Source organism: Tetrao urogallus (genome assembly GCF_951394365.1).
Source record: "Tetrao urogallus genome assembly, chromosome: 5".
NCBI classification, from domain to species: Eukaryota; Metazoa; Chordata; class Aves; order Galliformes; family Phasianidae; genus Tetrao; species Tetrao urogallus.
The window spans coordinates 7,673,582-7,698,075 of NC_136818.1; the positions used below are offsets into that span (position 1 = coordinate 7,673,582).

At 42.7% G+C, this 24,494-nt stretch overlaps 1 protein-coding gene across 1 annotated transcript in view; it reads left to right on the forward strand.

The window, feature by feature from the left end:
- Positions 1 to 6,035: 6,035 nt before the first annotated feature.
- TRABD2B (TraB domain containing 2B) overlaps positions 6,036 to 24,494 on the forward strand; it is a gene marked incomplete at both ends in the record, with an annotated part of 255,725 nt that continues 237,266 nt past the window's right edge. The window contains 2 exons of the mRNA XM_079535809.1: positions 6,036 to 6,143; positions 6,449 to 7,009. Of these exons, the coding sequence (XP_079391935.1) occupies positions 6,036 to 6,143; positions 6,449 to 7,009 (669 nt within the window). The remainder of the gene's footprint in view (positions 6,144 to 6,448; positions 7,010 to 24,494) is intronic.

Consider the following 24,494-nt stretch of genomic DNA (forward strand, 5'->3'; position numbering starts at 1 on the left):
GTGGAGCCAGGATCCAGCCCTTTCCAGACCTCATTTAAGGGTTGGCAAGGGAGGTAAGGGTATCTCTCTGGAGATTGTTATGTACCTGAGGTCTTCTGAGGGTAAGCAGAGTTGTGGTTTTTTTTTTTTTTTTTTTTTTTTTTTTTTCCTCCTTTCTTTGTTTCTGTGTCTTTTGCTGTTATATCTGAGCCTATCCTTACTCTCTGTAGCTTTAGACTTTGATGCTCTGCTAGTTTGTTATGCTTTCCACTGCTACATCTACTATACTACATATGGTATTAGAATGCAAGTATATATGTGCACGTACATTAGGTATATGTAATGTATAGCATTTCCCAAATATGTAAGTTTATGGAAAATGTATCTGAAAATAGTTCGGGTGTAAGGTGGATCAAATGAGGTTGGCAGTTATTTCTGAGCTCTAGCCATACTGACTACTCTTGAGTGATATGGAGATCAGGCTTGGATGATGGATATCCAACTGACTTAAGCTGCATCTGGCTGGACGAGCTCTCTTATAAGCCTACTTCCTTAAGATACATTAAACTAAGCACACAGACACACATATAGCACTTTGAGATTAGAGAAGTTCAGATCCTGGACAGCTTCTATTGTTAAGCTCACAAAACACTAAGATAAATAATAGAAAATGCTGCAGCTGCTATTTACTTAGGGCAGTTTTGCCATGTGACATCAGAAAACATTCCTTGGTGAAATTTATTATAATAAAAATGGACTTGGTGAGACTTTGTGATCTATTAAGCTTCCAGCTAATGAGACCCTTGTTTATCCAGTCGACAGATGGTGTTTTTCTGCTGATTCACAGCACTGAAGTGGTTACTGGAAAAAGTACCATGAGTTTAATAAGGAGCAGGCCCATACACACACATACAACAAAAGTGCACCATATTCCACCAGTTCCAAAAGGAAAAAAAACAAAACAAAACAGTTTTTAAACCGAATCACATTTTCATGCACACAATGCATGTTTTAAGGTTCTCCACCAGGTACGCTATTAGTAAACCAGCTGTTCTAGTCACACACACACACTGTGTTAACTGCAATTCTTTGGGTTATTCTTCCCTAGGTTAAAAGAATTAAAGTCACACATAGAATCTTCCTTCAGAAGTGCTATCTTGGAAGGCTGGTTTATCTTTTTTATAATGAAGAATCATCCCTGCTAATGAAACTTCTCTCAGGCTTCTCATCAATACGCACTAGCAAACTTAAAATTGTATCAAGGCTGTAGAAAGTGATGGCAATCTGGAAACCAGAAAAACAAAATGAATGCTAAAGAGTTGAACCTTAAAGGACTCTGGAGCAGCTGAACTCTCTTTTTTTTTTTTTTTTTTTTTTTTTTTTTTGAGAAAAATAAGGCATTCAAACTGTTTATGAAATTAAATAGAACTTTTGGAACTGCACACTGAACTATGCTGAACAGGAAGAAATCTCAGCTTAATAGGCCTCAAGGAAAAAGATCTATTGTAGCTGTTTCTTGAGTACAGATTTTGCTACACAGCAGGGAGCTTACTCCTGCTTGGGTAGATGAGTTGCTTTTGGACATTTCTTTCAGCATCTCTATGATTTAATATGTTTAAGGGATGGGACAGTAATGCAAGGGCTCAAGTTGCAGATGGAAGGTCTCAAAAAGCCAGGATTCACCGTACTTGTAGTAGAAGAACAGCAGGGCAGGTTCTTTCTGCCCCTGCTGGCCCTAATCCAGAATATCTTTAAGAGAATGAGGGAACAAAAGCTGGAAAGCGTTTAGTGAAGTGTTAATAGCACTCGCCTATCCCACTGTTCTGTTTGTGTATGTATACATATATTTTTGTATGTAAACACAATATATATAAATAAATACACATATGTACTCTTTCCTAGGTGTATGCACATGTAATGCTTGCATTATATACATACACTAGCACAGACTAAACTTTATACGGAGGGAGAATGCACAGTGGAATCTAACACTGGGAAAGGTTTTCTTTAGTGTATTTACGTGCCTAGTCTCAGACAGGATGTGGTCTGTCATTGCAGGGGCCACAGCACAAGGTGAGACTTTGCAAAATGTAATACAAGCTATTAATACTAGTTGGTCTGCAAAATTCATACCTGGCCCTCAGATGGGAGGATGTTAGGATTGAGGAGGATTTTGTTCAAGAGCTAGATTGGTTGTTTGTGGAACTCTGAGACAAAAGATGCTGAGTTGGATACATGAGGACAAACAGGCAACATATATACACATATAAGACTGAGAACAATACTACATCATACATTATATTGGTTGCAATAGAAACAAAAGATGTAAAACATGTTAACACAGTTACGATAATTGAGCAGACAGCCTTAAGCAGAGGCTTGTTCTTCTGGCAACTGTGTGTTTTGAATCATGAATTACGTAACTGAACAGTGATGTTACACGTGAATACAACTGCTACCATCAAAATCAATCTTCTGCAGGAAAATCTGTACCTGCTAGATGCCTCACAGCACGGGTGTCGTGGCACATAGGTGATGGCATGACAGTTAGCAGTGCAAATGCTTTGGGCTTGTTAACTTATGAGTTCAGGGCAGCTACATATTATGCCACCTGTGCACAAGACAGAAATCCAATTAGGGTTCTTACTTGTACCTGAGCAACCTGATCAGATATGGAGTCTAACCCTTCTTTGAGCAAAGCCATTTGGATGGCATTGCTCTTGACATGCCTTAGAACTGAAATTATTCTGTGATTCGCAGCATACAAAAAGAGGGATTTTCTGCTCCCACCAGAGATGGCAAAAGACACCTCCAGCTTCACTTGTAGGAAAAGGACAAAGGAAAAGCTGAGCTCAGACTTCCAGTTTTGGCACAGCACAATTTCTGGGAGAATGTGTGGTTCAGAGTCCCTCATTAAAGAAAAGGTGCGAGAAATAGAGTTTAAAATCCAGTAAGTTCTTTGAAATACTTCAAAAGAAAGTACAGCATGATAGAAATACAGACAGCACACAAGCCAACAGTATTTCACCTGGGAGTAAAGGTGAGAGAAGAGACAAAAGGGCAGTTAGTTCTGCAAGGAGCATGTTCTGATTTAAAAAATAAAAAATAAAAATAAATAAAAAAGAATTACTCTCCTGCACATAGATACTGATCCTTCACAAACTGTTTTCTCCAAGAGCGAGTATCTCTTGCCTGTTGGAAACTCACCATAGTTACGAGTTCCAATGCCAGTTTCTCACTGACAAATAAATATGCCTTCTATTCCATGGGGTTTTGCTTTGCCTGATTAAAGATATTGTTAAAGCTTCCACAAGTATTTTTTGTGCCCACATGGGCTCCTTGCTGAATCTGGCTGTCCTCACTTCCTGACTTACTACAACTTACTTGTTAAGTTACTGCCTCGCTGCACCCCTGAAGTGGTTGCCTTTAAGTGGTTGCTGAAATGATTAATATTTATTCAGGAAAGCTCTTTGAAGATGATACATGACATAAATATCAGACAACATTATAACACTTCCAAAACAACAATACAGCTTTTGTAAGATTAGAAGCCTATTTCCCCCACTAGATTTCTGGAAATTTGTACAAACAAAATAACATAACCTTCCCTTTGCCATTTATCCCTCTTATCTCTTCAAAGCTTTTAATAGTATTTCCCATCTGATTACTGCTAATCACATTGTTATACTGCTTTTACGGCCTTGGGGGTTATGATAAAGCTTCTCTATTATTCCCGATAAGAACAAAACAGTAGCAGGTAGGCAGCAATATACATTTTCCAAAGATCAGAGCCATTATGTAATGTTTTTGTAAATATTTACTTTAGGAGCAGGCTAAATGTTACTTAAGATTTGTTCTAAACTGCTGTGTTTAAAGGAAAAAAAAAAATCATGAGGACATATGGAACTCATCTGAAGAGGAAAAAAAAAAATTGTTACAATTACACAAAAGAATTAATTTCTTTTTCCTGGTACCTAAGAGTAATGTTCAAAAATGCTGTGGCATGCTTTGAATCTTAAGTGGCACATCATGATACATATCATGTGGTTTGTGGTCTCTTCTTCCTAACCGCTCGCAGCTTTGGCTGGAGTTTCCCCAACCTGACTGTCCCACCAAATTGGTACACACCCACACTGAGTTCCCATTGGGATTTCTGGTCCTGTTCTGCTCTTTTTTTTTTTTTTCTTTCCCCTTTTTCTTAGTCATCTTGCCCACAAGTAGCATAAATCAAGGCGAGGCTGTGTTTTCACAGCTAGGCAGCTCTTGCAACATCAGGGTTGAGTTCAGGGAAACGGCTGGAAAACTGGCTATGTCCCCCTCCCCCCAACCACACCTGCCTTTTGGCTAATGGAAGATGAGCGCAGAGCCAAAGACATTTGTTTATTCTTGCTCTGGGTGCTTTGATATGTATGCCACTGGTGAGGGTAGTCGCCCTGCCTCACGGCACGCGTGTCCATGACTGAAGGCCTCATGTTGTCTTTCAGATCATCTTTTGGGCATCTTCTCTAGTGCCAGTCACAACACCGGAGGTGTCCCAGGGGACACCAGGCCACCAGCACTGCCCTGTCATCCATGCACTTTGCAACCTTGCTGCCTCCTATCCTCTATTTCACTCTCAGGGAAGCACTTAGAAATATTTCTTTGCCATGGCCAGGAAAGCTTCTGGAGCCCAGGACCTTGCCTGGCACTAGCAACTAATATTTCATCAAGAAAGCCTGGTAGCTTTGATTCTTCTCCAAACAGCATGAAATTTTGCAGTTTTGGGAAAGTTTTATGGTCATAGAGGTGATGGGAAGGCTGGGATCCCGTCTGCTCTGTGGTGCTTAGTGCCCTGATAGGATGCTGAGGTAACCAATGGTTGCTACCACACATCGCCAGCCTGCCCTGGTTCCTGCTGCAGGGGCTTCTAAAGAGAGATCCTTGCTGTGCTGCCAGCAAGAACTAGCCTGTGTCCTGCAACTTCCTCCTGCGTGGAAGCTGCATAATTAGTGATGTGAACAGAAGCATTCAGAGGGGTTTGCTTTGATCCCTGTGAGGTGCTGAGGTGACCAAGATGGTGGGGATGGCTGAGAAGCTGGGCAGGGTGCAGCCAGCATATCCTCTATGTGCCCTCTGCTACAGTGATGTTCTGAGGGGGGGGGGAAGGCAGTGCCTGTGAGGACACGTCGCCTCCCGCCTCGGCAGTCAGCGGAAGGCTGTGAGCAGCCTCAGGAGACGTTCCTGCTCGGGAAGAGCCCCCGTGGGTGACTGTGTGACGCCGTGCGGGACGGGAAGCTCGAAACTCCGCTTTGGAAGCGCTACACAGGTGCTGAGCCGGCGAGCGGGACGCCACCGCCCCTCCGTCAGCTGCGCTGGGGAGCGATCGCCCCCTGGCGGCGGCCCGGCCAAACGGCGGCGGGAGGCGCGGGCGGGCCGGGGCGGCTGCGCGAAACTTTCCGCCGCAGCCCGAGTTTGGCCTCCCCGGCGCGGTGCGCGCCGCCGCCCCGCCGAGCAGCGTCCTCCGGGCCCGGGGCTCCGCGGGAGCTTCTCTTTGCCGCCGCTGTGCTGAATTTTTTTTTTTCTTTTTTTTCTTTCTTTCTTTTTTTTTTTAATTACTATTATTATTATTATTTTGGCTAATTCCCGCCTCCCCTCCCAACCTCCTCCCGAACCGGCGGGGCGGGAAGGGAGCTTCTCCAGTCTGCAAAATCAAAGCATGGCGGAGGCTGGCGATGAGAACCGTCCTCCCCAAAGCATCCAGCGCCTCTGACAAGCCCGGAGCCAGAGGGGGTGGGGGTGGGAAGGGCGGGAGGGGGGAGAGCATGGGAGGGAGGGGGCGGCCAGTCCTTCCCCCTGCACTTGTCAGATGCAGATGGGACTGGCAAAGTTTGTTTGAATAAAAAAAAAAAAAAGAAAAAAGAAAAAAAAGAAAAAGCAACAAAAAAAAAAAAAAAAAAAAAAAAAAAAAGGGGAAGAGCAGGAGGAGGGGGAGGGAAAAAAAAAAAAAAAAGATCCTAGAAATCCAAAAAGGCTCATCTGGGAAGGAGAGAGAGGAGAGGAGAGCGAGAGGAAGCGGGATGCAACTCAACCTGACGCTGATCTGCTTCGTCTTCGGGGGTTTCCTGCCCGACGCCGCGGCCCGGCGGGAGCAGATGGACACGGGGCAGTGCGACCTGCCCCGCTCGGTGAGCCGGGCCGCGCGGAGCCGGGGGGGCGGAGAGGGGCGCGGGGGAGGCGCTGCCCCACGCGGCGCCGCGGACACGCGTGGCCCCGCAGGTGTGCGCGGGTGCCCCGTGTGAGGGGTGCGGTGTGCTGGTGGGGTGTGTGTGTGTGTGTGTGTGTGGATAGCGTGGGTATGGAGCGCTCGTGTTGCTCTGGGGCTGTGCTGGACGGTCCCCCAGCGTTCCCTGCCACCCGTGGGTTGCTTGTTCTTGTTGCAGTGGCTCTTGACCCTCCGCCGCTGACTGTCCTCTGCTTTCCTTCCCCTCAGCAAGGAGAGCTGAACTCCTTCCTCTGGACGATCCGCCGCGACCCCCCCGCCTATCTCTTCGGCACCATCCACGTGCCCTACACGCGGGTGTGGGATTTCATCCCCGACAACTCTAAGGCCGCTTTCCACGCCAGCTCCAGCGTCTACTTCGAGCTGGATCTCACCGACCCCTACACCATCTCGGGGCTGGCCAGCTGCCAGATGCTGCCCCACGGGGAGAACCTGCAGGACGTGCTGCCCCGTGAGCTTTACCGCCGCCTCAAACGCCACCTGGACTACATCAAGCTGATGCTGCCCCACTGGATGACCCCGGACCAGCGGGGCAAAGGGCTCTACGCTGACTACCTCTTCAACGCCATCGCCGGCAACTGGGAGCGCAAGAGGCCCGTCTGGGTGATGCTGATGGTGAACTCCTTGACAGAGACCGACATCCGCTCCCGAGGAGTGCCGGTGCTTGATCTCTACCTCGCCCAGGAGGCTGAGAGGATGAAGAAGACGACGGGCGCGGTGGAGAGGGTGGAGGAGCAGTGTCACCCGCTGAACGGGCTCAACTTCTCCCAGGTAAGGAGGCTTCTGGGCCTCGTGGCTTGTTCCAGGAGGTTGCAGCCACTCTCCTATTTCAGTTGCTTTACTGAGGTGAGCCTGAAACCTGTTGCGGTGAGGTGTGTTGCAGTGTGGGCCTTTGCATTGGGCTGCTGGATCTCCGTTGTGCTGCGTTGAGAGACGCTGTGATGTGGCCCAGCAAACGCTGTGCATCTATCTTGTCTATTATTTATTGGAGAGGCAAATGTGCAGGGTGTGAATGTGCGTGTCCGCTGGCTTGTCACTTGCGAGGGAAGCTTCCACGCCTCTCCTCAGCTGACGGAGTGGAGTAAAAAGTGCTTTTTTGTTTGTTTGTTTTTAAATAAAGCAGCTCTGCAGTGCTTGTCACGGAGAGGATAAAGCATGAACAATGGAAATAGAAATTCAGCAATTGTTCAAATGGATTTAAGTATGTGCAAACTGTTGGTTGTCTTTTAATAGTTACTGCGGGTCAGAAGAAATGGGCACACGTTGTCCTTGTGGTCTGGGGGAAATTAAATGCTCAGTCCGTATGGACTTTTTTCATTTTAGAACAGGTAAAGTTCAGAAAAAAAAAAAAAAGAAAAGGATGTAGATGAAGAAACAAAAGTTATTGGTGGAACTGGACTCCAGAATTTTTTCAGTGGATTTAGCTTTAAACAACCAAATACTAAGCCATAAGGTCTATTTCATTTCAGTGGATTAATCAGGAGCACAGGCACAGCTATTGACTTTGCTTTGTGAAACTGTTTATACGAAATCAGATTTACTAGAAATTCAGGAAATGAATGTGTGTGGAAGAAAACAAATAATCCAGAGGAAATTTAAAATGGTGTCAGTTACGGTTACAGTATTTCATTTTTAGCCTTCCTTTCAGCATTAATTTTAAATCAGCTCTTTCCAGCTGTATCTTACTGTCCTAGTTTGAGCAAAAGAATTCTTGGTGATGTGCAAGTAAGGATTAAAGGCTGATCTTTGGTGTGATTAAATGTCCTTAGAGTGCCTTCTCCCCTGTAGTGGGGACTATACAAGAAGTAGTGTAGTGGGGTAATTACAAGAAGGATAAAAAAAAAAATCTAAAAAGCCCCCTGAGTGTTTGCATTGTTTAGCATGCATGCAAAGCAAGGAATTTGTTTTACTTTCTTCTGTTTAAAAGGTGTCAGTGCCTATCCTTGCTGCTGAACTCCTTCTTCAAGGTGAGGTAAAAATAATTAACCACTGCAAACATCCAGTAGCATGTGGTTGTATAGGTCAGAAATGGAAGTTAGAATCAAGCAAGTGAAAGCACTTGATTAAAGATGTACCTTTGGGAAACCTTTTAGAAATGAATCATACTGCACTCTTTTTAGGTGAGAGCAGTGAGAGGGACAGGAAAAGGGAGAGAGTATCACACTCAACAGCTGCTCTCTTATTTGCTATGTTTTAAGCGGAAACAAAAGTTTCCCCTTCAATTTAGGCTAGAAAAGAACAGCCAAAGTGTCAGTGCTACCAGCAAGTAAAGGCAAATTATCTATGCAAAAAAATTTAAGTCAATACAAAAAATTACATTGTAATTATTGCAGAGAATTGACATTGCTACTTCTGCGCATTGGCATTCGGGGCATTTTTCATACACTGAAGCTTTTTCTGGGAACAAGGCCACCAGAACACCATGAGACAACATTAAGCAAAACCACCCAGTTATTTATTTTCTCGCTTCCTCGAGATTTCATGCATCCTGACACCTGGCGAGTTGGCTAACAATAGTAATTTGTAAAGTTATCATGCTGTCTGGCAGTCCTACTGCTCGGTGTATTACTGTGCTAATTTAGTGGAGTGGATTGCTATTGCTAGGTTTCACCTCCTAATTCCACATCTTAGAGCCTTCCTTAAGCAACACATAATTAAAACACACTAAAATGGAAATCAGAAATTAAGCAGCTTTTGTCTTGTAGGGTGTTTGCACAGTTTGATGGGAACAGCTGTGATAAATTACGGTCCTGAATCTGCTAAAGGCATCAGCAGTTTTTACCTGTCTTCAGCATTACTGTTACAGAGATACTGCTTGTAATTCCAGCACTTAGAGTTCAGGTTTTAAAATGGAGCCTTGCTGAACCGTGTCAGTGCTTTTGTTTCCCCTGTCCCCAAAGTCCAGTATTTTTGCCCTTAGCAAATTAAAGAAGAAAAAGGCTTTTTTACTTCTCTCCCTCAAAGGCAGCTTTGTGCTACTGCAAATATTTAATCTGACTACACGCACCGCATCTGTTAATCTGATACTGCGAGGAGGAAGAAATCTAGGAGTGGTCCCGGTGTGGTGCTTGGTTTTGATCTGCTCTGAAAGAAAGCGGATACACTTGCATTTTTGACCAGGAACGATCTTTGAAACGTTCTGTGCGTCGCTTTGAAATGTTGATTGTCTTAACCGGATGAAAAGATTAAGGTGGCTGATATAATTGGCTGCTTCCTGGAGAGCTAGCTCTTGCAGGTAAGAGCACAATGCATTGTTTTTAGTTGTAAGCCCCCAAACTTTGTAGTTTGGGATTTTGTACCCCCCTTGGAGTTTTTGCTCGGAGTTTTGAAGCTGCTTTCCCAAACGTGCATTGTTCCTGATGCTGTGCTTTCCCACTGCACATAGGGAATGCAGTGGGATGGTCACACTCCTGGAGCATCTTTGCTCTTCCCCTGTGTCTCTGTAGCTGCTGGTGGCACAAATCTGGGTGTTGTTGCTGGTGGCAAGGCTTCCAAATTGCAGCAAAGAGTTCAGCGGGGGAATTGAAGTCGGATGTAGGTGAGATTGAAATTTCAGCACTTCTTGGTAGAAGTGGTTTCAGGGTTTCGTTGAAGGCAAGATAGAAAAAGTTAAAAAAAGCAGAAAGAAGCAGCAGATAACTTTTCTATCTGACAATATAGCTGCTTATTTACAGTGCAAAAAGTGGTCCAGGACTGAGAAAAGCTGGTGGCAAGGCAGATGGAGCTCATTCAGGGCCTTGTCTTTGATCCTAGGCAGAGGCACTGCAGCCAGCACAGGATGGGCCAGGTGGGCTTTGAGGTTAGGAGATGCTCCAAATTTCTCCTCCTTTTTAAGACCCTTGCACAGTTCTGTGGTGAAAAATATCTCCTCACACTGATGTTTGAGCGAGGAGGATGCTAAAGGGAGAGGATCTGTGTGTCCTCTGACAGTCCTTCCCTCACAGAGGGCAGACGGTGGGCCATGGGCTGCAGGGACTGCTCATAACCCAGGTGCTGTGTGTCCTTGGCTGGCAGCTGCTATGTGTCCTCAGCTGACATCTCATCCCCACTGAGAGTCAGACCGCTCTGCCCTGCGGAACAGGCTCTGGTAGCTGGAGCTCAAAGCCTTCCCTATAGCAGGATCCTCAGCTGAGAAATTGTGAATGTCCCTTCCTTGGAGTTAAAAATAAAAACTTTCTCCCATCCTGTCGCAAGTTCTGACTGCAGGGAGAGTCTGCCGGCAGCTAGTGCCAGATGCCTTTAATCCCAGGGTTTGTAAGGGATTTTGTGTAGGGTCTGACTATCCTGATGGATCTGTCAGGGAGCTCTTAGGCCAGAGGGGAGCTGTGAGCAGCCCCTTTTCTCTTCTTCCTCTAGTCGGGTTTTCTGAGTTATTCTCTGGCCGGTATCATTTCAAACTGCAGGGGGAGATGTTAAATATCAAACCGGTGTTGATTGGATCAGAGACAGCCTCAAAGAAAGAAATCTTAGACTGTGCCAGATTAAACTTCACACTTCACCATTCTTCCCCTTTCATTTCTTTACCGCCTCATTCTCTGCACAAATAAACCCTGTCTCCCTACTTTCTAGCAATGAGACAGCATTCACCAGGCAGAAATTACTTTGTTAACAAAATCAGTCTTCGTTTCCCAGGTCCTGCTGTTCCATCAAACCCTGGGACATGGCAGCTTTGATTACTCTAGTGATAGGATTAGAGGTGGAACAAGTGCTGTTTAATAAAAGGCCAATGGGTGGTCCATCAAGTTTGGTCACTGACAGATCTGCAGCCTTGAAGCTGGACCTTCAATGGCAAAGCAGCATGGCACAGTGGTACTTAGGCAGGGCCACAGCTTGTGGACTTGCTACTCCGTCTCCCCTGTGCCCTTAAAAAAATTAAACATTTCTGTAATCCTAAAGCAGAGATTCTCTGAGCTGATAGGAACCGGCACAACTGACTTCAAGGGAAATTTGCCTGTTTGTATGAACGAAAGATCCAGGCTCCAAGTTTTTCAAACCAGATTAAAGGGCTCAGTTTCAAAAAACCTGTTGACTTTTGACAGTCTGTGTAATGTATTTGAGGGAATAATTTTTATTTTTTTAATTTTTTTGGAGGAAAAATGGTCTTTGCCTAACAGAAATTGTGCCTTTTTGCTTTTAAAAAATTTCAGGCCTCATTAGAATCATCAAAAATAGTTTAGTATCAGCTGTTTAGGTTGCTGCATGTTGTTGGAAGAGATGTTGTTAAGGGTTTGCTGATACATGTGTGCACGTAGTTTTTAGCTTGCTGGCTTCAATCAAACTATCACCTCCTACCCCAACCTCGACATAAAAAAGAATTCCTCACTTAAGTTATCCGTGGAGCAGAAATTCATACAGCAGAAATAGAAATCCTTCCATTAGCTCCCTCTGAGTGCTGATGGAGCAGCCTTACATCTGTGCCAGGGAACTGTTGAGAATGAAACTGTGCAGGTATTAAAACTACAGTAGTTGCAGTAACACCTGAAGGGATCAGTGGCTGGTGTTTTATAGGTATAACTAACTGTATGTGCTGTTCTGTACAGCCACTGTGTGCTTCTTCAGCATAGCTCACTTGAAAGGCTCACTCTGGCTTTTGATGCCTGTTAAGAAAATAGCCTGTCAGTTAATGACGGCTCGAGGGGCAGCTGGCAATTCATCTGCTGTGTTTATAGTGTGTATAACTGCTAGTGGTAGATATGGAACAGGTGAGATACAAGCCCCTCCTTTCCCTCACACCTCCCTTGGTAAGATCCAAGCCTGAGACAGTGGTACCTGCCTCCCATGAGCAGACCTGGGTGCATTTTGCTCCCTAGTGGAGATTTCACTCCCCAGCACTGCTAAGAGATAAGGGGATAGGTGGCCCAAATCCATCTCTGTCTTTGAGCACTATTGCTGCTTTCAAATCCATATGAGATCTTCCCTGGAGCATTATGCCATCTTCAAACTGTCCCCCAGTAATTGCAGAATATGCCGCTCTTCAAGAGAAAATGATACTCCCTCCAAAATGATTTTTTCTTTCTTTTTTGCCTTCTTTTGGTTTCTGATGCTGTTGCAAGAGCAGTCAGGATCCTGCAGTGGGCCTTGAATGCTTTACTTTATAAACAGAATGAACCATTGACCTTAAAAACCTCAACCTGAAGTATAGTGCAACCTACAGTCCTCAGAAAGTCTTTAACAGCCTCCCCTCAGCTCCCTGGTGAGTAGCAATCCACGTTATAAAGCCAGCCCACATCATTCAGGCTAGTCAGAAGTTCCTGTATTGAAAAGGCCAGAAAGGATCTTAAGCAAGGGCACTCATTCACCTTGCTCTCCTGCAGAGACAGAGATCAGTGGCAGGGCTCCTGGCAAAGTGTATTTGGGAACTTCAGGGGGACATACTGCAAAATAAAAGGTTTCTTTGGAGCTGTGTCTTATGGTGAAAAAACATTAATCTCTTCTCTGTCATTAGGAGTTGATGAGACAGGTAAAAAGCAGAAGGAATCAGAAAACTATCGCTTGAATCACATTAAATTGATGTGATTTCTTTCATCTTTTCATCCTATTAAAGGAGTTCCCTGCATGCTTGGATGTCTTCCCCAGAGCACACACCATTTAGGGCAGCACAGAACCGTAGTTTTTCGGCAAGGACAAGTGTTTGGGAACTTTGTTCTTTAACTTTCAAGAGTCAGCGTTAGAGGAGCTTCTTTTGCAGGGACACATGTCTGCCTCTCACCCACACACTTTCCCAAATTCTTGTTTCAAACCAATAAACAATTGAGATCATAGATGCTGCTAGACCAAAAATCCACAGAAAGCATTGTGGAGTAGCCACAAGGCTTCAATACCTGTCTGAACCTCTTGAAGTCGTTATGTGTGCAAGTCTCTGAGGTATTTTTCTGCCCATTGCAACTATCTGCGAACCTGATATTCGAATCCATGCAGAGTTATGGGTTCCAGCTTGGTTGAGACATCAGACATTGAGCTGGTGCTTACAGAGCTTTTAATTGCAGACATTGCTGTTAGAGCTCAACATCCTGGTTCTTGGACTGGAAGTGTAACAAAGCTGTATACATACCCTTTGCAGACCAGGAACAGATAAGCAATTAAAATGCATGAGTGGCTGTACACACGACAAAAACTAGTAATTATAGCACCTTGTTCATTCCCATGGATTTACTTTCTCCAGTGTTTAAAAGCACTTGTGCCTTGTGCTACTGTTATTGTTTATTGGGTCTAGTTGTCACTTAAATGCGTAGAGAATTAGAATTGACATGGTTAATACCTGTGTCAGAAGCTTGAGCAGGAATTAGCACAGATGACTGCTACTTTTATCACTGGCTGTTCCAACAGCAGTGCTTGCCATTTGGGTTTTGAATTTGTAGAGCTTCTACTGCAAGTCGTTTCAGGACTTCTAGCACAATATAAATGAAAGTTGCTAAAAACTGTAAATTAAAACCATGTGTTCAGCATCTTAGGATGAATGTTGTGCGACTTGAGGAGGCTCATTAGCAAAAGTACTTTTAGTTTGAATAAGATCAAAGACCCTAGATTTTCCACTCTAAAGGTCACTTGACATAGACCTAGCCACTCCGTTTCTCATTGTGTGTAGAATCCCACTGGACAGTTGTGCCTGAAGAAATCATCATCCCTGAAATATTGTAATTACTTTTGTTATCAGTGAATCACTGCCGATTACCTCTGTCCAGGCACTGAAACAACACTGAGGGCTGAAGAGTCTTGCAGATGTCAAAAGGGAGTTTTATTATTGGCTTCTTCAAAATTAGGATTGCAGGAGCATTAGATGTGAAAGACCACTTAATGTGAACCAAAACCAGTATGCTGTATGCAGTCCAAAGTGTCTCTTGAAGCCAGTGGTAACACCGAACCATTCCCAGAAGCAAAAAGTTCTGATTTCTTCTTTTCCTAGGCTCTGTTAACATAGCAGTTACACAACCTTTCAAATGGGTTTCTGGTCCAGAGGTTCTTCGTGCTGGAGTATCCCTGCAAAATCTCGGAGTCCATTGAGATGCCAGTTCAGACTGCTAAACACTGTTCAGAAAAGCTAGCGTAACAACACAGTTAAGGGAGTAACACTGAATGCTTTATGCTTTACCACGTTCATCAAACTTGCTTCTTCTGCCCTGTTCTTGTATTAGGGTACCCACTGGGAGACACAAATATCCCCAGTTCAGAAAATGGAGAAGGAGCTGCCTGGGTAGAGAAAGGCAAAATTCATCAAGCTTGCTTCCTGAGCCAAGGAATGAGAAAAAGGAAACAGAAACTTTCAAGTTATTTTCAAACCTCTTTCCATTTTAATAAAAGTCATCTTATGAGGAACACAGGAAAAATATTTCTTTAAAGTAGGAGATTCTGTGTCTTGAAAGTGCCCCCTCAGTATTTTAGAGACCGTATTAAATCCAAGGTCTCCATTAGGCTCCCTTACTTTTGTTAACAGTCACAATGAAGACTGATTATTCTCTGCACGTTTTCTGCCACCACACAAATTTTGCTTTCCTTTGATTTCTTGCAGGCTTTTCCTATTACAGGTGACAGTGTAATAGTGATGGGGAGTATTTATTTAAATGTGAGACAAAATACTCACAGTATGGGAGTTTGCAGAGTCAGCAGATGGGGAGAGGGAGAAAGAGTGATTTGAGAAACATGCCCAACCTTTTGAAGGTCTTCATATTTCTGGCATCGAATTGATTCAGTTTTAGAAATAATCATTGAGATTAATGTTATTCCAGCAGTGAGCTGTGATGAGATGCATCCCAATGTGTCCCATTGGCTCTATAGCACTGGTAAAATCATCATAGTACTGTTAATTGCAAAAGAGCTAGCCCTTAGAGCACGTGAGGAGCTGGTTCTGACATAGGAAAGACCACTGGGATCCAACTGGGATGTTAACTTGTCGTTTGTTTTTCAAGCTCAGGTGATGTTTTATTTTTAGGATGTCACATGAAGAAGAGGAAGCGAGTATGCTAAAGTGGTGCACAGTGTTTTTGTGAGTCAGCTGCAGAGAAAGCCTTTCGTTCTCGTGATGACTTCCTTTCCTGATTAATACAGGAAAAAGGACAGGCATCTTAAAAAATTCTCATTATTTGTTTACTGAAGAAAATAACTTATTAAGGCATAGAATCAAGCAGTACCAAGATATGGCCAAACTAGTTCTAATGTGTCTAGGTTTTCAAACACATGCTCCATTGGTTGACAGCTACAAGCAAAGTGTATTTCAGTTTCTCTGTCATTTCTCCTTTCCATTTCCAGATCACCAGGAAGATATTTTCTCGGCTTAAAGCTCAGAACATCAAGCCATGAAACCATGATATGCCATTCTGAAATAATCCTTTTGGTAGTGAGGTGAAGTTCAGAGGGTCAAAGCAGCAGACATTCTCAGGCGTGAAACAGTATTCGACTTCATGGAGTGGCTTGTGGCTGTATGCAGGCTTGTGCTGACTAGCTTTTTACTCAGCTAATTGTGTGAGGCCAGGGAGGATTTTCTTTATTAGCTCAAGTGGCTTGGCTGTGAAATCAGACATACTGTACAGTATATAATTCAGCTCACTTTCAAAGGCATTTTTGTTGAAGTTGGGTATCCAGAGAGACCTGAGCCTTCAACATGGATGTATCTGAAACACACTTCAGAAATTTAATAATTTAAAGTCAGCCCTTATACTGGTTTATGTTCCAGTAATGGAATAGTGCTTGCTTTAGAAAAGACTATTTATATCTTCATGCTTAAAGGATATATTTTTTTTATTTCCCCCTCCTCCCCCTCCCTGCGTTGAGCACTTGCTGTGTGTTAACTGTGACTGGCCAGCTTTGCAAGGGACTCAGCACATTATGGATCTGAAGTTGAAAGGAAGTATAGTTTGGAGTAGCTGAGAACTGCTTGTAATGCTGTTTTGTGTTTTGGGAAGTACAAAGAACTATAATCTCCTAAAAGGTGTCATGTTTTGGCATATTTTGGATTTTGTCATTACTGACAAAGAGATATCAGTGGATGATATCTGTAGGAATGCAAAACACAATCACCAAAACCCACACGAGATCTCTTATCAGGCTCTCTCTGAAGCTGTTGCAGATTCATTTGAATTACACTGGAAAGATTTATCTCTTATTAATGGAGCGCTCTTCATTTTTTAAAATTGGGTTGTGCAACACATCAAGTAACAATGTCATAACACATCATAAATCAGTTTGTTCACTGAAGGATTCTAGATGAGTTAATCTAACATCCTGGACGTAGTTCATGCGCAGTTAATTTTAGCAGTTCTCTTTGATACATATCAGTTAAAGCGAAGCAACTCCAGCCATTATGGAGAGTCAAAACTGGTTAACGGCAAAGCAAGTTCGGACAAAGATTGTTCAGAGATAAAGCCTTTGGCAGATCCTTCAAGTGATCTGTGCTTTTTATAGAACAATCGTAGCTTTAATACCAGCAGTGCAGACGCTCTGGGACAAAGAGAAAACACACACACACCAAACCACAGAATAAAACCACACGCACCACTTGGTAGTCACATCTAACAAGAAAGTCAAGCTAAAGTTCACCAGCCCTGACGTAGTTCCCAAAGAACTCTGTGGCAGGCAATGGGGTGGGAAGGAGTACCCTAAAAAAGACATTCAGGAATTATTCCCATTGTTGGTGGAAGAAATCGAGAATGTTTGATTTGAAAGGCAAAGTTATGCAGCAGCCTGCCAAATGCCATTTATCTCAAGGTCATACAATATAAATAACCACAGGAGTTAGCTCTAAAGCAAAGGAGCAGGAGGTAGCTAAACAAAAACAGAGGAAGGGATTCCTCTCTCTTTCCTGTGGATGTTCTGTGTGCTACTGAGAAGGTTTTAAGGCTTGGCATCTGTAACAAGTCTAACATACAAAAAGCAGAAAAGCATACCGAGAGCAGGGAGTGTAAGAGAATGTAGCTTTGTGGAAGGAATCGTGGTTTGAGACCAAGCCACTAAACTGTCCCACGTTTCTGCAAGAATTAGTCAAGGATGCTAATTAAAAAGAAAAGGTCATCTAGGAAATAAATTCCTCTTGGAAGTTGAAACCTGAAAACATCGATTCCTGTTATACAGCAGGGACAAAGGGTGTTTATTTTCTGTTTGATGGTGTGCATTTTCCTGTTCTTTCAGCACACCAAATCAGAGAGAAAGAGAAAAACAAGCTTAACAGCTGCTAGGTCTTATATTCCAGCATTCTTACCAGTCAAGGAAGGAAAGGATGTGCTTTCAAACTGAAAGTGTTGTTCTTCAGCTATCCCTTGCCTTGTTCAGCTAGCACTGGCAGTGATCACTACATAGTCTCCTTCCTCTGTGTGGTTGGAACTCTGGTTTCTTCAGAACAGAAAGAAAGCAAGCTGGGTTCTGGATGAGACTTACAAAAACTTATTTCAGCAGCATCCAGGAACCCTAATATATAATATATACATATAGGATAATTTGATATCTATAGGCCTTACCTAACTAGTTGGAAACAGTCATGACCTTAGAAGCTGAAACTTCCCGTTATTATTATGCCTTGGGCTAAGACAGTGGTTTTTTCCATCTATAGATTTCTCTTATCCCTTTCAACTTATTTAATTCTCTTAGAAAAAGAAATTCTTGTATGTGGTGAGACCAGAGTCAATGAAATGTTGATGTGAAGGGGCCACCTACAGGACTGCTGTCTCCAGAGCCTCATAGTTCTTCAGGCAAGAGATTTTGGGATACATTTACATCCCCTGACAAACAAACCAGCTCCACCTATCTTTACAACTCATTTTCATTCCTTCAAAAACACATTTGCACAAATCCAAATGCTTTTTAACAATGGCAGACATCACAGAATAGCATCATTAGCAATGAACCAAGGGCATTTGTGTTGCAACAACTTTTGTTGAAGGATTATTGTGTTGAAAATCCTTAGATTTTGGCACAAGCTGGAGAATTCAGCAGTTCCATTTTGCATGTCCTGCCATCGTTCAACAAGAAGACTTTGTTGCTAGACATCGCAGTAGGGCAGCCAGTTGGCTTCTCCCAATCTCCTCAGGTTTCCAGATGTCATAACAACATGAGAGAGAGTGACTTAGCCATCTTCCATTTGTTTACGCTGGAGCTGCTAGTCAGAGACCAAGCCACAACACTGCACAGCTTTTCAAAAAGGACTTAATAGGTCTCTCTGTAAACAGATCTAAATATTTGCTCCAGTGACATTTATCGCATCACACGTCTGGCGTGAGTGTTTAGTCCTTGTTTTGCTTGCATGTTTGGATTCTTTTATAAACATTAATGAAGTGCTAGAATACAAATGAGTGATCCCCCCTTTTCTTCCCACCGTGGAGGGGAGGGGAATGGAAGGGCACAAAGTAATAATAGTTCAACCTTTAACCCATAATTGTTCAGTACATTTTGATGACAGCTCTTGTTCTCACATGCTTTAAAATACTTTATTCAAAATGTACATCCATGCAGAAATCATCACACCTTTCTTCAAAGGCAGCTGGAGTAGGAGGCAGCTCTCGACGGAGTGTCATTTGATGTTTGGCTGGCCATAACAAGTTGCCCTGCTGCTGTGTTGCCAGCATGCAGCATTGTGCCCCATCTACAAGGGATTTAATAAGGGATATATTTAATGCATTCTGCCCTTGGCATCTGCTTTGGCCTACTGTCTGATATGAGCCTGGTTGCTCATATCATGAGGTGGAGCTGGTTTGTTTGTCAGGGGATGTAAATGTATCCCAGAGTAATGAGCCTGAAACTCAAGATGAGCTCAAGAGATGAGCTCAAGGCTCATCTACATCTTGTTGGAGTGCCCTTATGCAGAACATAGGCCCTAGAAAACAGGCAGCTTTCTGTTTTGTCTTTTGATCTCCTCATTAAAGGAGTTGAGGGAGAGCATGGGTAAGAAAACTGTGACCAAATCCATGGTGGTTATCACAGGGGCAACCTTTAGTTTATTTTCATATTGCTGTGGTATGAGACCACAAAGAAGATGTGTTAGGTACCTGTTTTCTAATTGTAAGAGGGGTAAATCTGTGAAACATGTAAAGCCTTCATCTCTCAACCTGCTCCACACTGAGGAAATGTTGAGTATCTCATTCCCTTGTGGGAGCAGTTGCAGTACTACTCCTTCTCTCTGTGCAGTTTGAAATGTCATAGTATTTTTCATACATAATGAATTGTCTTCATTTCCTGCCAGATGGGACAGTACTTTGCTCAGGACCTTACTGAGCACCTTTAGTTTGCACAGGTGTACTTGCAGGAGTGGTGGTTTGGCATCCATGGTAGCCAGTAGGAAAAGAAATCCTATATTAGCCAGGAGAATTTCTCTAGAAATTTCCTCAGCACATGCAAGTAAGCTCTCAGTTCTTTGTTAAGAGCAAAACTGCTGCATTTATGCTATGGGACATAAAAGAAGTAATAAATGCCGAGGAAGTAATCAGAAGTTCATTCTTTAGATGATCTTTAAGAAAAACATTGTGCTGTACAAAACATCTGCGGGCTGGTTGTCTACAAGAGTATGAAGTGCAAAGGATTTATTTCCCAAAAATCAGGTTTTAGGAGGTCAAGATTAATACCCAAGAGCAAAAAAAAAAAAAAAAAAAAAAAAAAGAAAAGAAAAGTATATGTTTCCTCCTTCTGAATGATTAGATATAAAATGGGTTAAAAATGATACTGCCTTTGGATCAGCTTGTGTATCAAAGTATTCAATTTGCATATCCTTGTGTACTACTAGAAAGTGCCTGTCAACTCCATTAGTTATCTAATTGCTTATTTGTCATATACATTCCCTGACTAAATCCTTATCAGCTTTTCCTCTTGTAACAGTATTTGTTTATGAGAACCAGAACTTTCAATCCTAAGGAATATAAAACGTCTCTCAAAAGAATTTCTTCCTTTGCGCTTACAGGGACTTAGGCTGGTTGTTACTGGGAGGATGCTCTGTAGGATGCTTTTCTGGTGGGTAGTTTGGGAGTAGGAAACTTGTCTGCATAGGTGCTCCCTTGTCACCTCTGTCCCTGTTGATAGTTAAAATAGAGGACAGTGATTTTTACAGGTCTCAGCAGCTGTGAAAGACTCATGGGAAAAAGGGAAAGTTGGAGATATGGACAGAAGAAGGGGTTTGATGACGTTTTTGTCATCTTCTGCCTGATGTGCCAACACTATTGGGAACTTTCTTTTTTGCTGATTTATAGCCCAGTGCACTCCAGGGTCCCCATCACTCAAGCATTTTGCCTTTCACTCATTTTTGGAACACAAACATGGAAGTGTATTTGGAACTCACTGGAGCTTTGAAAACAAAACAAAACAAAACAAAAACCTAAGGCAAGCTGCCAGATCAGAATCTAATACACAACATATGTTTACAGGGTTACAGTCTTCTGCCATGCTGGCTTTAGCAGGACTCCGGTATGAAATGGAGTAAATGCCTTCCAAGACCTTTTATCATCCACTGTGTTTATCAAAACAGTAAAAACACTGTTTTTATTTTGGCAAAAATGCCTTTCCTCTTGTCTGAAGCCTTTTGAGTTCCCCACCACATTTGGGATCAGTGGAAGACTATGCCCTTGGTCTTGCTTATCTAGTTCTCTTTACAAGAGCTCATCTGACTTGGAGCTGGACGGATCCCTCCACCAGTTTCACAAGCATCCCCAAACTGTATGTCTGTAAGGAGAGAGAGCTATCTGCTTTGTGCAGTTGTAAAGTAAATCTTGGCACTCTGTGAAGGGTCTGTGTAGAAGTTGATGTCCAAGAGTATGACAGAAGAGGAAGGGTGGTATTTTAGGCTAGTTTGAGTAGCCTCAACTTGTCCAAATGCAGGGGATGTCATCAGTAACAGCACACAAAGTCCAAGAAAATTCAACTTGAAGTATGTACAAATGTTGTGGCTCGAGTTGAAGTTCTTTCTTGGTAAACTCTGAAAGATCAGCAGCCAAAACAGCTATATGCCCACCGCTTTTTCTTCTCCTGCTCTTGTATGTAGGATATGCCTCACATGATTCATTAAGCGTGTTAGACCACATAGATCCTGTGGGATCTACAAGCAGAACTCCAGGCTTACAAGGGCTGTGCTTGCATGCTGAATGGCTTAGCAGGAGGCAGGTCTTGTCTGGGGCCTCAAACACAATCAGTGCGGTCCTTTGTGTGCATGCAAGATGGGCAAGATATTAGAACCATTTATTTTTGGAAAATGCTTTCCATAGGCAGAAACAATACTCACATAATTATCTGTATTTTGAGGGAAAAAAAAAGTTCCTTCAAATATCTCAGATTCAAACTTAAAGTGTAGCTAGAAAACCCCAAGAGTCTCATCAGCAGAACAAAGGCCTCGTGGCTGACCCACATGGACATTCTTGTGCTGTTAGTTCACAGCTACACAGCCAAGATAGAAAAGACTGAATTCTTAGCTTTTATCTTTTGTAGAATGTTGTTCCCTGCTCAGTTATGGAAGGCAACAGAGAGGTGGAAGTCTCCTAGCAGCTTTGGGTGAGAAAGCCATTGGGCTTTTCTTTAACAGGAGCTCTCTAACACTCGCTCTACCAGGATACCTGAGTAGCCTAGGTTGTTTGAGGTAGGGTGACTTTAGCTTATAGTGAATGTACTGTGCTGACGTTAATAGAGTTACAGTGCTTTACATCTTAGGAGTTGTTCTTGCTCATAGGAGATTTAATGTGTTTTTTTTTCATCTGATTTCAAGTGGGTCAGATTACTCCATAACTTTTAGTAGCATCAGATGTTGTGACCACTCGTTGTTCCTGAACTAGTTTTGGATGAGAAAGGGAGGCAGGACGTAACAGTTTCACCTCAACATCTGATCAGGGAGGTGTCTGTTTGGTTATCTTAACTAAAAATTCATCTCAGAAATAAAAATCACATGTATGGAAACCACATAGACAAAAATATACAGATGTTGCATCTCTTGCAGCTTCAGGGCCTCATTGTAGCTTGGATGGACAGAAAGCTTTTTGTTTTTTAAGAGAGATTAAATTGGTTGTAGTGGACTTTCAATCCCTCATCTCTGTCTTTGCTCCCAAAATGTCTCCTTTCCATCACTAAGGAGATTAGCTGGTTGTGTGCTTGGTTCAGTCTTTAAGTCAAAAATTTATCCTTCTGCTTGCCATTCTTATTTGCCTTTGCTGGTTGGTTTCAAAGAAATTTCTGTATCTGCTCTGTGTTCTGTTTCAGCTGTGGGTAGTTTTATTTGTCTGGTAAGTGCAGAATAACATTTAAAAGAGTCAGTCAGTGAAAGTCCATACTGGCTTATCCTTGGGACACTGTGACTACAGGGACAATGACGTTTCCCTGACATAGGGTCTGTTTCCTGTATTTCAACAGCAATCTAGCTCCTAATCACTTGTTCTGTGCAGAAAGCATTCACTGTATGCTGTGTAGCTGCCCGAATGCAGATGTAAGTTTCAGATCATGAGATTTCAGGTTCTTTGTATCAGCATAGGTTTTAATGCTCTTGGTGACACAGCCAAATGGTGTTGTTATGATAAAATTCAAAATTCATCTCTGAAGCACCTCTCTGTAGTGTTGCCTCATGCATTCTCAACTAGCAACGTATTCCTTTGTCTAAGTGACTTCCAGTGTTGGAACTATTTCCTAGCATATTTAAGGTTTTTCTTTACTACTTCCAGATGTGGTTCCTTGTTTTACCATTCCTTGACTTTGTAAATATATTTTCTCTGGAGTTAGTGCTGATCAGTTATTTGGATAGAGCTGTCATGATGCGCAAGTTCTTGGTCCGTCTCTATCAGAAGACATTTTTAAAGATTTCTTTTTTTACAACCACAGACAAACAAATGGGCTTCTACAGATATTGAATTTCAGCTTTGTCCTGTTTGTTAACCAGCATTCCCACTCCTCCTGGGACAGTTCCTAGAGACACCTCGTGGCTGTCAGGAGCTCTACAGTGAGCATCACAGTCGCATCAGATTGTTTTATACTGAGCCTTCAAATGCAGAAATGTTTCTAGAAGAGTTATGAGACAGACTGTCAACTTGCTGATTAGAAACTAGAAATGTTTTAAGTTCTGTTTTGACGGAAACGAATAAGCAAATGTGTTCTAAAGTAGAGTTACTCCTCCATCACCACCCAAAACAATGGAAGCATGTTATTAGTCTGAGCGTAATTAGAACCGTCAAAGGAGGTTTTCTATTTAAAGCTAAAAAAATATGTATTTAATTCCTAAATTTCCATACCCTGCTTTATCCTCCCACTCTGCCCATTCTGTGCAAGTGAAGCAGACAGCTCAGACTGCATGAATGCAATTTGTTGGTGGGATTCTTAGCTTTCCAGTGAAAAGCCACACTAGTCAGTGGAAGCAAAAAACCAAGCCCCATTCCTTCAAACACACAAGCCAGGATTGAATTAGAGAGTAAGCTTTGTGCAAGAGAGATCCAGACTGACTTCTTTAGATTTCAGGTCATCCATTAAAGCAGATAATTTAAACAAGAGAGTCTTGGTGAGATAGCTCACCAGGCAATAAGTCTTTCAAATGTTAAGTGAGCAAGACTTCGTATCCACTATCTCCCTGCCTTGGTAAAGTACACAGCTTTTCCTCTGTTTGAAAGATGCTCTTCCATGAAAGTGGTGCTTTCAAGAACAGAAGCCCTCAGAGGAGTAAAGTATATAGTGGTTTTACTGGTTGTAATTGCTTTAGATTTGGCTCAGTAGAGGCTCTGTGTTTTTATTGGTCTTCTATCTTTAGATCTAAATATTCAAAATCATATCATAATCAAATCACAACTGCAAGTGTATTTAAGTAGAGGGAACAAGTAGGGAAGTGGAAATAGTTATGAACTGTCATTTCTATTACTTTTCCTTTTCTTATTGAAAACAGAATCATGCAAAATGCTGGAAACCATCTTTCTGTAACAAAAGAGAACAAAATCCTTCATGTTCATTGCACAAGGCAGACAGGTGATTTTCCTGGAGAAAGAGTCAAAAAGTTCAGAGATTTACTCAACATTGAGCAGTTTGTTCCCACTCCCAGCTGAAGAGGGAAAGCAATAGCAAGTTTTAGAGGTATGGAAGGTATGAATTCAGAGCATTTTCCTCATAACAGTCAATCAAGAAGAAAATGTGCCTGTCTATCCTTCCAATCACTAGAGCATCTTGGTGGAGTAGGAGACAGAAGATGACAACTTCAGGTTAGCAGTAGGATTTTGTATTTCTGTTGCCTTAATTAGAACTGAAGACCACGTAATTGACTAGAGTTAGGTATGTGTATTGAGTGTCATGCTTGAGCAGAGACCACGTCTGTATCTAAGGATACGTCTGCTCATGC